The sequence below is a fragment of the Sprattus sprattus genome (assembly GCF_963457725.1).
Source record: "Sprattus sprattus genome assembly, chromosome: 13".
Lineage (NCBI taxonomy): Eukaryota > Metazoa > Chordata > Actinopteri > Clupeiformes > Clupeidae > Sprattus > Sprattus sprattus.
The window spans coordinates 13,693,999-13,710,528 of record NC_137911.1 but is presented as its reverse complement, the minus strand read 5'-3'; the positions used below and the strand labels follow the sequence as shown (position 1 = coordinate 13,710,528).

The following is a 16,530-nucleotide window of genomic DNA, read 5'->3' as shown; positions in this document are numbered from 1 at the left end:
AAGTGATGGAGAGGACATGGTGAGAATCTGATGCTTTATATCAGCAATTACTCCAGGCCCTACATGCATTTCTTTCACACTTGAGGAGCTAAAAATAAGAATCTTAACTGAACCAAATTTTCAACACGCTGTCTCTTGGAATTGTGGAGTCTGTGAAAGTTGAATCTTGAATGTTGCCGCGGGCTGCGTGGCCCAGAAAGCAGTTGAATGGTGACTTAAAGAGTGGGAAGGAAAAAAGCAGCTCTCTGCTTGGTATCAAAGCGTCCTGATGAAAATAATGAAAAGGCCTATTCTGACTTGCCCGGCTTCCTGGGTACTCCTTCAAGGCTGACAAATTAGCATTCGCAAAAGGCCAAACGTTTGTCTTCTGATTGTAGTTTAGCTACCTGTCCATTAAAAGGTCCATAAAGGGGATATTTGGCAGAGAGAACTATCATGTTTAGACTTTCTTATACTTTAGCAATGTCATTAATGAGGACTAACAACTCATAATTGTCATTCAAACAGCTCATAAAAAGTCAATCAAATGTTCTTTTAGGAGGCTCTGATTTGTTGAACCAAGTATGTTTGTAGAGAATTGAAAGCGAACCATGGCCTAGCGCCAGAACACCTGTGCGCTGTGTGTTCTCTCATGCCGAGTTCAAAGCATAAACAAAGCATTTGACAAAAACATAAACTCATTTCAAGCCCAGCATACTGAAAAATATATATTTTTGAAGGTTTAGTGCTGGACTATCATGTTAACCCTTATTCACAGGAATTTTTCAGTTTAGGAGTTGAGTATGACAGTAAGACAGAGCAGTACTCAGGGGAAGAGGGATTCTATGCATGGCGATACGTCAATTTCATTTATTATCCTGAAATAAAAGGGATAGCTATATAGTACTGGTACTTTTTTAATACAGCTTTTGTATTCTTTCACATTTTATTGACATGATATATGTCAACATTTTCTTATAATGAAAAGATTGTCTGTTTTGGTCTGTCTGAGTGTCATCATATGTGTTGACAATGGCAATGCCATTTTATGTTACAAACTATTTCTTTTCAATTCAGTGTGAATAAGCATAGACATATTTCTGTCTATGCCATCTTGCACAATAAATGCAATACAAAATTCTCATATGATAAAAAGATTGTCTGTTTTGGTCTATCAGATACATCCTATGCCTTCTTCCGAATCTAATGCAATACACTGTTCTCATGTGAGTAACAGATTGTCTCTCTGTCTCAGGGTGCTGTGCTGATCCTGCTGGGCCTCCTCACCTGCGGAGTTTGTCTGTGAATTTCTCAAGCTCCTCCTGGGCGCGGCGCAGCTCCGTCTCCAGGTACTGGCGGGTGGAGTCGAACTCCGTCTCCAGCTGCTCCAGCTTGTGGGTGGTGTAGTTGAGACGCTTCCGCAGGTCCTCCTTCTGCTCGTGCAGAGAGCTGGGCGGCCAGAGAGGAGAAACAAGGACACCGCATTAGGCTACATAGGGCCTCTCTCTGGAGTTAGGCAGGCAGGCACGGAGGGCCTAACATGTGGAATGATGAGGTTCCTAATGGTCATCTTAGGAGCGGTGAAGGAGTGGAGCTACTGTCTGGGTTTTCAGAAGTGTATACTCCAGTGTAAGACCAAACGTAGGGCCTGAGACCACACACACACACACACATACACTTGTTTTCTTGAATCTGTCCTCCTCACATTCTCCTTTGTGAGTTGGTATGGGTCACTTAACTTCATAAATAGAAACCAATCGCAGGGTATCGTCTCAGTATAAGTGTGCAGCAAAATTGCAGGTACGATTGTGAATGACTTAACTCATCTGTACAAGGTCAGTGTTGTGAGGAGAGGGCCCTATCAATCCTGGCTGATCCTAGCCACCCCCTGTTCAAGGAGTTCAAGCTGTTTCCGTCTGGACTTTAATTTACCAACATGCAGGACAAACAGATTTAAAAACGTATTTGTCCAATTGCCATTGGTCGTTTAAACAACTCTTTTTATGTTGTAGTCATGGTCCACTGGCTTTATATTTGAACCTGGTGGGATATTTATGTAGTATTTATAGTCCATTTATTATTTGTCTGATGTTTGTGTGGATGCTGCTGACTGTACAACAAATTGCCACTCGGGGATAAAAAAAAAACCTTGACCTTGACACACACCAGCACACACAAAAGTTTTATGTGTACATCAATGCATTGACCTTCCATATAAGAGGCTCAAAGACAACAATGAGGTTACTTAGTGACTTGCATAAATCATTCACAAATGGAAAGAAAATGAGTTTTCCTGAAAGTCTTGCATAATAGGGTCACTAGACTACCTTTAAGAGGCTAAAGCCCTATAGTGATTTGATAAATATGCCGATACATTTTATAGAAATTGGTGGCATTTGACAGCATTTGATTGATAACATGGAGAATCTGGCCTGATCTGGCGGCATGACGGAATAATAATGACCAGTGCATGATCCAAGGGGCGCCGCCAGCCTTACCACAGAAGGGGCTCAGGCGGGTGGAAGGGGATATGAATTTGAGATGAGAGATCACACACACATATACACACACACACACACACACACACACAGAGTGAGCTAGGCCAATGCTGCTAAGCCAGGTTAGACTCACAGGGCCCATATTGACGGACGTGGGTGGAATTTAACGATTTTCCATCCGTTGGTAGAGAACAGGGCCTCGCTCCCAGCTCTGTGCTGTTATAGAGTGTATGTATGGGAGGCTACCTCTCCTGCTGTCCCTGTGTGTGCAGACATGGACTGAGAGCCACTGAGCCAAATGGATTCTGGAAGGGGGGCGGATTCTGGTGTAGCGTTCGTGCTTTTGTCTCTCTCTGAAAAACTCTCAGATTTCTCTCGGAGAAACTTTGTTTAGTTTGTGTATATGATAAAAAAAAATAGAGAGAGACAGAGAGAGAGAACGAGAGAGAGAGAAATAACAATGCACAGAAGGAAGGTGCTAGGGAGCCTCTGTGAAGGTGTGGAAATTGGGTTGGTGAGACCATGATAGGTTTCCTCCGCCCCCTCCACAATCACATCCATCCTCATCCATTTACCCATCTAAAATAGCTGCCTAACAGTATGAGATGATGTGACCTTCCTTCCCATTTCCCCTCGCAAATGACAGTATATGAGATGATGTGATGACTCTTCCCGCACAGGTGGGTATTTTCCGTGAGCGACAGCCTCAGGGGTAGAGTAGGTGGGGGGGGGGGGGGCACAAATGTATTTGGATTCATACTTCTCGCCATCAGTATCCCAAGCCAAGCAGAATGCCTCAACAATTTATCAAACTTGTCTGAAGTGTCTGCCAGGGAACTCAGGTGAGTGGTGCTGACAGTGGCGGTGGTGCCGGCGATGGTCTCCTCCTCCATACGGATCAGTGCCAACAGCTGTCAGTTGTTCTCCGAGACTCCGAGGCTTGCGAGACTGGATTACAATGGACTGAGACGCGCCGTGTTTGATCCCCGCCGTTAGCATTTGCAGTGACAGTTGGAATTATTAACGTCTCTATTGTGGAGCATCATCACAGGCTCCCTCATTATCATAAAAGGTGATTTATTAGCCCCATAACGTAGCAGACATTGAGCGATGGCAGAAAAGGATTACATTAGGAGTGACACATGCTGCACGAGTGACACTCAATTTTACCTGATGCTCCAGTGATGGACTGGTAATTTCCCGCTAAGTATAGGATATGTCGGTTGCATCAGCCTCTTCACTGCAGCTTTGATGTAATGATGTAGCTCTTGGGATCAGCGCAGATGGGAATTATGAAATCATAAGGTGGCTAGTTGGAGGGGATTCGGTGGTCGGGGTGATGGCTGAAACCTTTCATTTAGCAGGGATGACGTTTAGGTTATATGGAGGAGCTGGGCGCAGCAATAAGAGATGATGTTGACCGTTAAAATGAATGGTGGCGGGTGGGAATCGATGAAAAATCTGGTGACCTTTTTTTCAGGCTCTTCTCCAGCGCCGGCCTTACCTTCGTTTCTGGTGCTTAGAACCATTCCGTGTCGACTTGATCGCCGTTTTCCCAATATATATCTTTTTCATGTTTTGTTCTCTTTGCGTCCGCAGGTATGTGTGTGTGATCTTGGCGATGAGGGACGCCGCAGTCGGGTGTCTTTATAGGACCTACGTTTTCCCTGTGGAAGCAGAAAGGAGTTGTCTATCTGTCTTGATCCTGCCAACAGAGCACAGACACAGTGTTTGCAGTCACAGAGACAATTAAAGTAGAATAGAGGGCAAATGTACAGGCTTCAGCATCTCCATACAGCCATGTAGTCTGTCTCTGCTCAGAGGTTTTTCTTTTCAAAGAAAGAAATCCAAGCTCATGAAATCAATCCTGTACCCTTTCAGAAAACCAAATACATACACCCACATGCCGTCTAGATTTACTGCATACTGTAATCCTGCTAAATCCTTGTTTACCTTTACACCTGGTCTACGTCCTCCCAAAATTCAACATGCACACACACACACACACACGCATACACACACACACACACACACAAACAACTTTCAAGGTTAGAACATCCTATCCTGGATCATCTTAAAGTGAACAAAGAAAAGATGCTCCGTGGTGTAAAATCTTTACAAAGACTCCTTTGTCTTCCATAATAACCTTTGCAGTCATATTTGCACACAAACAGACCTCTGAAGCAGATTGATTAAATGGTTAATCTCCCCTAAAGCTCAGCCTCACAGTATCGTGCTTTAGGTGCCAATGGAGTGTCGATTCATCAGCTTCAATCTTCCCTGACATTGATTGTGATCAGTGCAGGGCTGGGATGAGAAATATTGCCACTAATCTGGTTACTCTTTTCTCCAGAGTACCCACCGTTCACACTGTTGGCCTTCAGTGAACGGGGGAGGGGTCTGGATGAAGGATTTTATTTGGTTGTGTCTTTCACTCTCAGATGTTTTCACCGTGATGTTGGCCCTGAGCACAAGTACAAAAGACTCCACAAATTGCGTGGTGTCCGCACATGTCTCTCACTCACAGCAGCTTAGAAGTAGAGAGGACGAGACAGTGGTTAGGAATCTACCATTAGCCATTTTGCAGAGAGACGGGAGAAACAGAATGTAGTTCCTCTCAGAACATATTCGTCATCAGTCAATTTATGAACAGACTTGAAGACTAAATGTGCCCCCAGACATTTTCTATGAAAGTCTGTTGCACTCTTCATTTTTGGGAATGAGAACTGAAACCGACCAAAGGTCCAGTTAGAACTGTCTAATTCCAAACTATTTGCTTTGCCCTTTTCAGCAATATCAACACCTTGCTCATACGGATAACGAGATTTCAAAGCAATCGAACACAAGGACTATCCACACCAGTGCTGTTGCCATTCAGCCCTTACCCCTGGCTATGCAGTGCCCACCACCTGTCAACATCTAAACTGCTGTGGCAGCGGGACAGACAGCTTAGAGATGGTGCTAGCACCACCAAATTGGCTTAATATATTAAGGTGATCCTACTGGTCTTGTCTATTTCAGACATGTTTGAATTCCTGTCTACTGTTTTTATCCCGTCTCCGCTTCAAGCCTAAATGACTATTCTCCTGTAATTACTTAAAATGGCAGTTGTGTGTTTGTGTCTGTGTGTGTGTGTGTGTGTCTATTTCTCTCTCTATCTCTGTTGGTGTGTGTGTGTGAGTGTGTATGTGTGTTTTGTGTGTGTGTGAGAGTGTGTGAGTGTGAGTGTGTGTGAAAACTCTGCATTGAGCAGCTACTGATCCATTCTGAGAGGAGATGGTATGCTTTTGCATAGGTGATTTTGAAGGGAGGTAGTGTGGCATAATGCATAACTAGTCGAAAAAAAAAGAAAAAAAAGACCATGAATCCATCAGCATAAATACAATTATTTGGACTAATTTGACACGGAATACTGCAAATCATGATGCGTTTGGCAATGCACAGCGGCACAGAATAGAATTTGATCTGGGCTGAAATTAATGTCAGTACTTTTGTGTTTGAGACTTTTCTGAGACAAACTCAATGTCTTTAGTCTGGAGAGGAAGTGTTAGTGTGTGCGCCTGAAGCATCACACTTACGAATAGATTGAATTCTTCATACACTGAACATTGCAAACTGTTGGTCACATAACATCACCTCTCCACAGACAAGCATTCTGCCTCAACACATACTCCAACACATACTTGAGCGTGTGACTGAGCGGCGGCTAGTATGGTAAGCCTGTGCAGCCGGCAGCCTGCTCACTCTTTAAATGCAAATATGAAAGTATGTCAGCGCCTGTTCCCACAGTTCCCACAAACACATTAATATGCAGTGTGTAAAAAAAGCGATTTTTGGTGGACCAGCTGTCTGGCTTTAACTACACCAACCTGCACTGACGGCTACAGTAGTCCTTCAAGGGCTTTACACTTTTATACCAAAACCAGGAACTTTTAAAAGTGAAAAGTATTTGTCCATGAATTCAAGGATAATTAAGGGGTAGGTATATTACTACATACAAAAGAAAGAAATTATCAGACTCAATTCACCAAGTAAGGCAAGCAAGCATATGTATATTATGGTGGGATCACACTGACCAGTGATAGTACAATCAGAAGCAGCATAATTTCTTTTGTTTGTTATAGTTCGGCAGCAGATCAGTTTAGACGTTTCTATTACACCGGAGACATGGGAGCAGAGCTTTGATTTGAGTAAAATTTTGTTCAATTTCCAGAGCGTAACGTGATGCTCATCAATCAGTTTGATGTATCCTGGGAACATTTCAGGCAACCTGACTAATCAAAGCAGTAAGATTCTATATTATTATTTAATTTCACAAAATTCTAACGAGATAGAACTTTTATACTAACTAATATAATTATTATGGTCTGTCTACACTGCAAAAATGCTTTTCTAACCTAGTGTTATTACTCTTATATTGAGATGAAAAAATCTAGTTGGTCTTGTTTCTAGCTAAATTGTACTTACCTAGTGCTCTTTGGTAAGGTTATTTTTGCCTATTTCAAGCAAATATTACTTATTTTAAGAAATCTTAACAAGCCAAATTTGCTTAACGCACTGGCAGCCAAATTTGCTTGTTTTAAGCCAAATTTGCTTAACGCACTGGCAGCCAAATTTGCTTGTTAAGATTTCTTAAAATAAGTAATATTTGCTTGAAATAGGCAAAAATAACCTTACCAAAGAGCACTAGGTAAGTACAATTTAGCTAGAAACAAGACCAACTAGATTTTTTCATCTCAATATAAGAGTAATAACACTAGGTTAGAAAAGCATTTTTGCAGTGTATGTGTTGTGCTTTGCTGCTACCACCATTATTTTCTGTGAGATCCCACCTGAGAGTACGCAATGCAGAGCTTCAGCTTCAATCAAGACGAATGCCAAGTATACTATGAAGAGTGCATTGTAAATATAGCAATACTTAGAGTAACAGTGTTAATCAGAAGCGAAAATAGACACATTTATAACAAAATATATACGTATATATATATATATACTGGGAACAGACAGAGGAAAGTGAGAAGGCTGACACTGTAATAGGAGGTAATGGTTGCCAATGATGAAGAGCTAGACAGTCATTTTCTGGGTCTGCAGCTGAATGAGGGGACCTTTGTGTCTCGCTATTTTTTTCATCCTTGTTGTTATACTTTCTCTCTGTTCCTCTTAGACTCGTTCACCTTTGTTCACTATTCCTCTTTCTGCCACTTCTTTCTCTCTCGCTGTCTTCATGTCTGTGTTTATCTCCTCCTTCTTCTCCTACTCACGTTATTTCTTTTCTCACCTTCCTCTTTTTACCCCCCTCCCTTCCCTCTCTCTCCCCCCCCCCCCCCCCTCTCTCTGGCACACACTCCCCAACCCCCAACTTTAACAGAACTGTATTCTGATTCATCCCCTATATTATCTCCAGAACATCATCTACCAGGGAAGTATCAAACAGGCTTAGGTATTGTGTAGTGCATCACATGTGCTTGCCATCCCATCGCTCAACCCAGACACAAACACCCTCCAGTCCATTAAAGGGCGTGATGCTTGTTTCCCTCTCCCCAGATCACAGCCGACTCTGGAACGGACTGGGGCCAGAGCGGGGCCACAGTGGGCTACTGTGTGGCTCCCTGCCTGAGGGGGCTGGATGAATAGGTTTCTGTTGATGTATGTGTCTATGAGGACGTGCACAGTAATGAAAACCCCTCTGACCACACAACACAATAAAGTTCTCTCTAAATGAATGTCTTATCCTGGAGCCGTGTAGAAAAGGGCGTCTCTCTCATTCCCCCCCCCCCCCCCCCCCCCCCTCTCTCTCACACACACACATCGATACACTCTCACTTTCTCACACTTACTCTCTCTCTTCTCTATCTCTCTCTCCCTCTCTCCTCTGTCGCATTGTAATAATGTTTCCATTCAAGCCCATTACGGACCCAGCAGTTGCTCTGCGCGGTGGTGATGGGTAAACAAAACTACTCGACTTAATGTTGCCAGCTTTGTGTGTTGGGCAGTCGCTGTGTTGCAGGCAGTTATTACCCAGGACATTATTCCCCAGACGGGCTAAATTATAAATGAAGTCGTTCTGCCGCTGCCTCTCACCTCCGTCTTGCCGTTCATGGCTGTGGGTTTAATTAATGCCGGAGATCTTTTATTTGGTGCTAAACAGGTGCTAAAGGTCGAGCAGATGGATCAGCCCTCTGAAAGTCACTGTTCCACCACCCCACAGGAGAGAAGTCATTTGGGGGAGTGATAAATAATGGTGAGATGCAGAGAATGCACACGCTCACACACACACACACACACACTCATACACACACACATACACACAGACCCATACTCTCTCTCTCTCTCACACACACACACCCACACTGCAAAAATGCTTTTCTAACCTAGTGTTATTACTCCTATATTGAGATGAAAAAATCTAGTTGGTCTTGTTTCTAGCAAAATTGTACTTACCTAGTGCTCTTTGGTAAGGTTATTTTTGCCTATTTCAAGCAAATATTACTTATTTTAAGAAATCTTAACAAGCTAAATTTGCTTAACGCACTGGCAGCCAAATTTGCTTGTTTTAAGCCAAATTTGCTTAACGCACTGGCAGCCAAATTTGCTTGTTAAGATTTCTTAAAATAAGTAATATTTGCTTGAAATAGGCAAAAATAACCTTACCAAAGAGCACTAGGTAAGTACAATTTAGCTAGAAACAAGACCAACTAGATTTTTTCATCTCAATATAAGAGTAATAACACTAGGTTAGAAAAGCATTTTTGCAGTGCACACACACACACACACACCTCCTGAGACACATTACCCAGTTGCCATAATGAGAAATGCTAAAATTTTAATGAACGGAAAACAATTGCTCCTCTGGAGGCGGTGGGGCATGCTGATTCGCTGGCAGTCAGCGATCTGGCAGATAAAAGACATCACTCCAAAACTTTGCCCCTACTTTACACACCGACACACACAGCAGCTTGGCTGCACTGGTCTTGTGAAGAAGCGCAGCGGCCCTGATTGCTTCACTTAGCAAGCAAGCACCTCTGAAGCCTATCTGGCCCAGTTTTGGCCCAGTTCTGGCCCAAACTTACTCTGACCGGACAAGGCAAACATTTGCGTTTTTCATTTGCTTTGAGTCCACCACAAACGTTATTGAACACACACAAATGGTCTGAGGAGGAAGTTCTCTGCAAGCAAACAAGGGCACTGGATTAAGGGTTACCACCTAAATCAAACAATTCGTATGCCTTGAACGTTTGCCGAAATCTGAACGCACCTCTGATTCTTACGAGACATAGCAAGATGATGATTGTTGTGGTGGTAGTCAACAACCATCATCCAGAACAAACAAATCATTAGTCTGAGAAAGAAGGTAATGTGTATGTATTAACTTTACTGCAACCTTGATTGTGGTTCTTAACACTCCTCTTGACGTCATCTTAAAAGAATATTGCAGACCAAAATCAATTAGAAAGATCTTTTTTTAAATTATGTAAATTCAAAGGTGAAAAATTCTCAAATGAATAAAATTGGGGATCAAATTCAGATATGGACAACAGGCAAGAAGCGCTTAGCAGAGTTTAGTTGCTGGTCCAGCCATTATAATTGCCGGAGACATTGGCTTCCTTTCAAAGTTTAGGAACTTCCTTCAGACATTCAGAATTAATAATGTAATATTCTCTTGCCAGAGATTCCTGTCAGAGTTCTGAGTTTGACTGTCTGTGGATTGGAGAGAAGCCATGTAGGTTCAAGAGGCAATATAGTCTCCAGGATAGGCACTTTCCTACCCAGAAAGAGGCAATTCGCTCAATTTCATTCTGGTGACTCACCAATCTCTGTGCCCAACTGGATCTCACCAGCAAGGCGTCACATGGAGAAATTAGGTTGGCCCTGTACTGGGAAACCATTTCTCCTTCTCACAGTTTTTTTCTTCACTTCTTTTTCTCCTATTGCCACTCTCTCCTGTCTGAGCAGGTGTCCCTATCTCCTCTCCCACTAATGAGATTACTTAATCTCTCTCTCTCTCTCTCTCTTACACACTCAGCTACTCCATCTCACATATACTACATGGGCCCCTACACACAGAAATGCACAAACACATACACACATAACAACACACACACATAGACACACACACACACCAGCTGCTGAAGCTGCTGTCACCCATGAGCAACCCCCCCCCCCCCCCCCCCCCTGTCAGAGGCTTCAGCTCAGGTGCCAGTTTGCTGGCAGACTAAGCAATGGCAGAATTTAATTTTTTCTCTCCATATGGCCTTAAGTGCAGCGCAGAGCCAAGCAAGATGGCAGTGTCAAACGCATTATGTTAACTGGTGGATTGTCGGAAAAACAAAACCCTTAATGAGATTTTGTTTTGCCTTTGCCATTATTTAGATAGGACAGTGAAGATAGACGGGAAATCCATGGGAGAGAGATAGAGAGTGGGCGTAAGAAGGAGGACGGCAGGCTGGAGTCGAACCCAGGTCCCCCTGGGCACCCATGCTTGGTTGGAATGCTACCAGTGCCATGCCCCCCCACCATGAGAGGTTTCTTTGTGGATCTGTTGTTTCAGCATCTGATTATCTTTGAGGATTTTCTCATGCTATGCCTTTTTAGTCTTTTTAAATCAGAAACTGATCATTTTCTCCCTGTTCCTTTAACAAAATTTGACTCAGAAGTGACACTGAGATCATAATTATAGTGTCATTTCCCAAGCAATTTCACCGTATTTGCCAAGAGCACATTTTGTTCTCAGAAACACACCTAGCCCAGGAGATGTTTGAAGGATTAATTTCCTCCTTCCCCAAAAATCAGTGAGAACCAAAATGAGACCAAAATTTAAAACAAAATAAAGAGGAAAGTACAAACAAGGATGATTCTACGCTCACATTCATTACCCAAATCAAATTAAAGGATGCTTTGAGCTGTGTGGCAACCTTGGCAGCGGTAGCACACACCGTCACCTCCTCGGTATTGATTCCTGTTCTGGCAAAGGGAGCTCCTGATATCGCACTTCTCTAGCCCGCAGCCTCATCATGCTCACTCTGCCTTCACAATAGCAGCACAGTTTAGAAGGTGAAAGAAAAAAGAGAGGAACAAATTCAAAAAGGACAAGAAATCTTAAATTGTATACTGCTTGTAAAGCTGAAAATGGGATTGTGTATTAGATCCTGTCTGTGATAGGGAGCATAAGAGATGTCACAGTATGCAGAAATTTCCTACTGTTTTAATAGGCAAAAAGCTTATCTTGTTCAAATTAATTTAGATAGAATATGGCAATGTGAAGGAAAGATATTCACACCTGTTGTTCCCACTAACAAGCAATGCAGTGTGTGGTTCTGTGGTCTGAATCAGAAACCCAATGAAAATGGAAGAAAAGCCCTCAAAGAATGACATCAGAGCCAACTGTGCTGGTGTTGGTATTTGCGTGCCTTTTAGGTAGCTCACTCTCTAGTTTTACCCCAGAGCCGTACTGCTGTTTTAACCGATCCATTTTGGTTGGTATGCTAACACATGTACCACAGCTCCCCTATCATTATATCTTTAGGTTTTAGTATTTTTAGGCGATTCCTTGTTTCTGCATCCATTTTCCGTCAGGACTTTCTCATGCCCTGGACAGAATTCTGTACCCACCTCTCTTTAGATCGGAAACTGATCATTTTCTACCTGTTCTTTCAGCTAAATGTGACAGGAGATCAAAATGACACTGTAATTTCCCAAGCAATTACACTGTATTTGCCAAGAGCACATTTTGTTCCCATAAACACCTAACCCAGAAGGCTCCTTCTTCCCCAGACATCAGTGAGACCAGAAAAAAGGAGAAGGGTACCAACAAGGATGATTCTTCGCTCACATTCATTACCCAAAACAAATTAACGGATGCTTTGAGCTGTATGACAACCTTGGCAGCGGCAGCACACACCGCCACCTCTTCAGTATTGATTCCTGCTCTGGCAAAGGGAGCTCCTGATATCGCACTTCTCTAGCCAGCAGTCTGATGCTCGCTCTGCCTTCACAATAGCAGCACAGATTAAAAGGTGAAAAAAGAAAAAAAGGAAACTTGTAAAGCTGAACATGGGAATGTCTATCGGATCCTGTCTGTGTGAAGGATCATGGGAGATCCACAAATGTCCAAAACATTGTTTCTAATTCACTGGAGGACTTTGAATGTCACAGTACGCAGGAATATACAGGGGGACATGTCCTGGTGGCTTGAGGTTCGTTTTGGCCTGCTGTGAACAGTCAACCTGCCCAGCGATAGTATAGCAGGCAGTAATTAGTTGACAGACCTCTCGGAATCCACACATCTGGTGCGACTCTTACTCTCGCTGCAGTGTTCCCTGATATCTTTCTTACCGATATCGTTATAGGAGCCGCCCAGCAAAATGGGCCGTTTGAAGAAAAGCAAAGGTGGAGCATAGAGGGAGAGAATAAAGAGGAGAAAGCCCTTTGCCACAAATGCTGCAAAATAAGCTACACTCGCCAGTAAGGGACCAGGTCTTATGTCGTGGAGGAATTATATTATAGCAATGAGTACAACATAGCGATTATAGCGGTAATGTGCTTCAAGTAGTAAAACTAGGGAAAGTGTACACACTGCAGCCTACAGCGAAAGAGGCTATACAGTAAGGGAACTATAATACATCCATGAATGTAACACAGTAGCCTGTATTCTTTTTTTTTGTTGTTTTTGTTTGGACTCCAGGAAGACTAGTGACCCATTTTGTGGAAGCTAATGGAGATCCAAATAAAGAATAAATGCTTGAAGTTTTAAGAAGGCATGTTGCACAATATTAAAACATGTAAAATATTGTTGTTTCTCAGAGGTTTCTCACAATTTTTCTAGTGCCAAATTTGACAAGAGAGTCAGATTTTCAGATTTATGCTATATGTTGGGCAGTCGCGAATTTAGTTTCTCCCATATAAACAGATGCCAAACTAGTCTGGTACCTGTTACATCAACAAATAGGCTTAGAAGTCCGATGGTTTGGCTGAACAGGAAGGCCTGGGATGGAATCAAATTCCTGGCCTGAATCTTCGTTTCAGTAAACCCCTGCAGGAATGCCCTACTTTTTAAAGTATTTTTCCATAGGCAACAACATCCTCTTCAAATCCATTAAGATGGTCATGTGAAGAACATATGTGCACACCTGTTGTTCCCACTTACCACCCAGGTGATGAACAATGTGGCTCTTTGGTCCTAACAGGAACCCAGTTCAGGTCAGAGATAGACATATTAAGGCTTCTGTATATGTTCAATTAGCATACTGTTTGCTCTCTGATGGGATGGTGCCACACTGGTGTAAAGATATTCTCATTTCTGCTGCAATCTCACTTAAGCATCTCTCTGGCATTGGTTACTCCCCATGGCGACCTGTCAGAGCTGGTTAAAATCCTCACTGAGTAAAACTCTTCACAGAAACCACAACAGCAGCAGAAGAAATTACGGCTCTTGCCAGTGTGCCCGTTGCAGTAAACAGGAGGCAGATGAAATGGAGGGAGAAGGTGAGGGGGAGCTTGATTGAGGAGCCAAGGCTTTACCCTCAAGGCGACAGAGGAGAAGATGCAGACCTGGGATCAGATCCAAGGAGAGCATTCGTTTCAGCAGAGCCCTGCGAGGCCCGACTCTCTTGCTTGTGCGGCTGCACTAGGCGGAGAAATGTAAGGCTGGGTTGGGGTGAGATGCAACCGGATCAGCCGGAGAATCAGCGATTAGAATAACACCATCCTTCAGTGCTGATAAGGATGAGGAGGGACCAAGAGGAAAGTATGGCAATGCTCAAGTTGATAGGTGTCTGCCTGGTTGGTTTGGTGTCTGCCTGGTTGGCTTGTGTGCCAGAAATGTTCTGCTGGTCGTTCCCAGCAGCTGCAACAGCAGCAGGAAGACCAAGTTGGGATCAATTCAATTTCAGTTGTGATTGATTTATATGACACCATTAACAGTAGTAGAAATGATCTCCAAAGTATAGACCGGGAGACTGCAAAAGTGCAGTAAATCCCAGACTCCAGCTCTGCGAGAGCAGTTTATGCCGCACTTGCAGCAGAACAAATCACTTATCGAAACCTGAAGGTCTTGTGCTGCTACTGATAAACTTTAGAACACCGAAGTTTGTATTAAAAGAGCTCCCGTATTCACACTTCCTAATAGCCGTGCTGTGCACAGAGCTGGACAGTTTTTGATGGCAATTACAGGCGGCCTGAATCACCATTATCACACCCTATTATCTCTCACAACAAAAGCCTCCCTTGGTGACTCCATAAAACACAACTTCAGCTCACACCTTTGTCATTAATTAGAGAAGCATGTCATAAAAAAAATACTTAAAGAGTTTTCCATTGATTTCATATTGTGTAAGGATAGAGGGGGTGGAGGGAGATACCAAATCCCTCTTCTAGGCTATTTCACGCTCAGAGACTGAAAATGCTAATGCAAGAGAACTGAAAAGATCCCCACAGCCCTGACTGATTGTAAGGACTCATAATAATGTCCCCATAATGCCACCTTGTGACCTTCAGCTCTCATAGTGCCTGCTCAGCTCTTGCTAGTCTCTCACTGAATAATGGCACCTCCACAAGAAAATCTCGCATTGAAGCCTTGTCTAATGCAATTCATTACAACAGCATTGTGGTGTAAATAATGCTTTGCTGCGTTGTGACAAATTGTCCCTCGGTAGCTTACGTTATTCTGACGCATGTATTAATGGAACACAGGTCAGGGAGGTGAGAGGCAAACCCTGTTGCAATTAAACCCTTTAAATGAATTTGCATCTTAAAATGTAAAATGCCTCGTGGAGTTACCCTTAAGTGTGTGTGTGTGTTTATGTGTATGTGAGAGTGTTTTTATCTTAGTGCTTCGTCTTACATGAAGTTCTCTCTGATCGCCTTCTATCCTTAGAAAAGTAAATGCATTTGCATGGAGGTATCAGAAGGCAAACAGCTCCTCATTTCATTTCACAACAGCTTTTGTGTGGTCTATTTAGCTTTGCATTTGAAAGAACATCTCCACAGATGATAAGGAGCACACACACACACACACACACACACACATATATAGATGTAGCCCACTTAAAGTAAATTGCTTTCAATAAACAAACTCAATATGCATATGCATGTTATCACGTATAATTTGTTAAGGATGGACAGGCTGACAAGCTGAGTTGATGGAGAAGCTGAGTCTGAATTTCACAGCTGTCGACCAGTGGCGTTGCGCCCATTGACTTAGGGTGGATACATGCCCTCCCAACATAATGTGACCAAAATATCAATCAATATATACAATATTCAAACATTATTGTCAACATTGAATTGTGGCTGTTATGTTCTAATGTTATCAGTGGAAAATAATTCCTTTTTTTTATGTATGCATCTAAGCTGTCCAGACAGCCATTACGACCCATACGTTTATAACTCACAATTCCTCTGTCATTCCTAACTCTAGCATTGGCAAAGGCAGCTGTCAGTGACTTCAGCAAGACAAAGTAGCTCAGACATCCAGAGGACTGTACAGGTAACAATTAAGTGTTCTCCCTTTGTTATGCGACGGTTTGTTAGAGATTGTATAGATCAAAATTATGGACAAGTTGGGTAATTGACCAATAGTATGATAAAAGCCATTAGTTGACCCACTTTTTCTTCTTCAACATTCGTAGTAGGCTAATTAGCCTATGTCTGGATGGGCTATGTAGCTATCTTAGCAACATTGCATTTTGGCTCTAAATAGGCTAGTCAGGAACAGGGTTGGGAGGATTACTTTTATTGTATTCCGATACAATTACTGATTACCTGTTAAAAGTTGTATTCAGTAACCTAATCCAAGTATCACAATATTAAAGAAATGTCACTTGATTACGTTACTTTTGGATTACCTCAATGGCCAATGTGCAAAGACAACAGAAAAGAGAGATGGCTTTCACTTAAGCATATTCTGTAAGTCAACTGCACAATGTAACCTTAGAAAAGAAAATGAGGAAACCAAGTTTTAAGAATTAAACCTGCCCTCTGCTCAGTGTTCATTATTTTAAAGTGTCCACTTTCTGAACTGTCAAAGAGAAGAAATTCTTAAAGTAAATACTGACAG

General features: G+C 42.6%; 1 protein-coding gene across 1 annotated transcript in view; it reads right to left on the bottom strand.

The window, feature by feature from the left end:
- Positions 1-16,530, bottom strand: part of begain (brain-enriched guanylate kinase-associated) — a gene marked incomplete at both ends in the record, with an annotated part of 44,741 nt that overhangs the window by 17,975 nt on the left and 10,236 nt on the right. Inside the window, one exon of the mRNA XM_080850709.1 lies at positions 1,267-1,428. Coding sequence (XP_080706835.1) covers positions 1,267-1,428 — 162 coding nt within the window. The remainder of the gene's footprint in view (positions 1-1,266; positions 1,429-16,530) is intronic.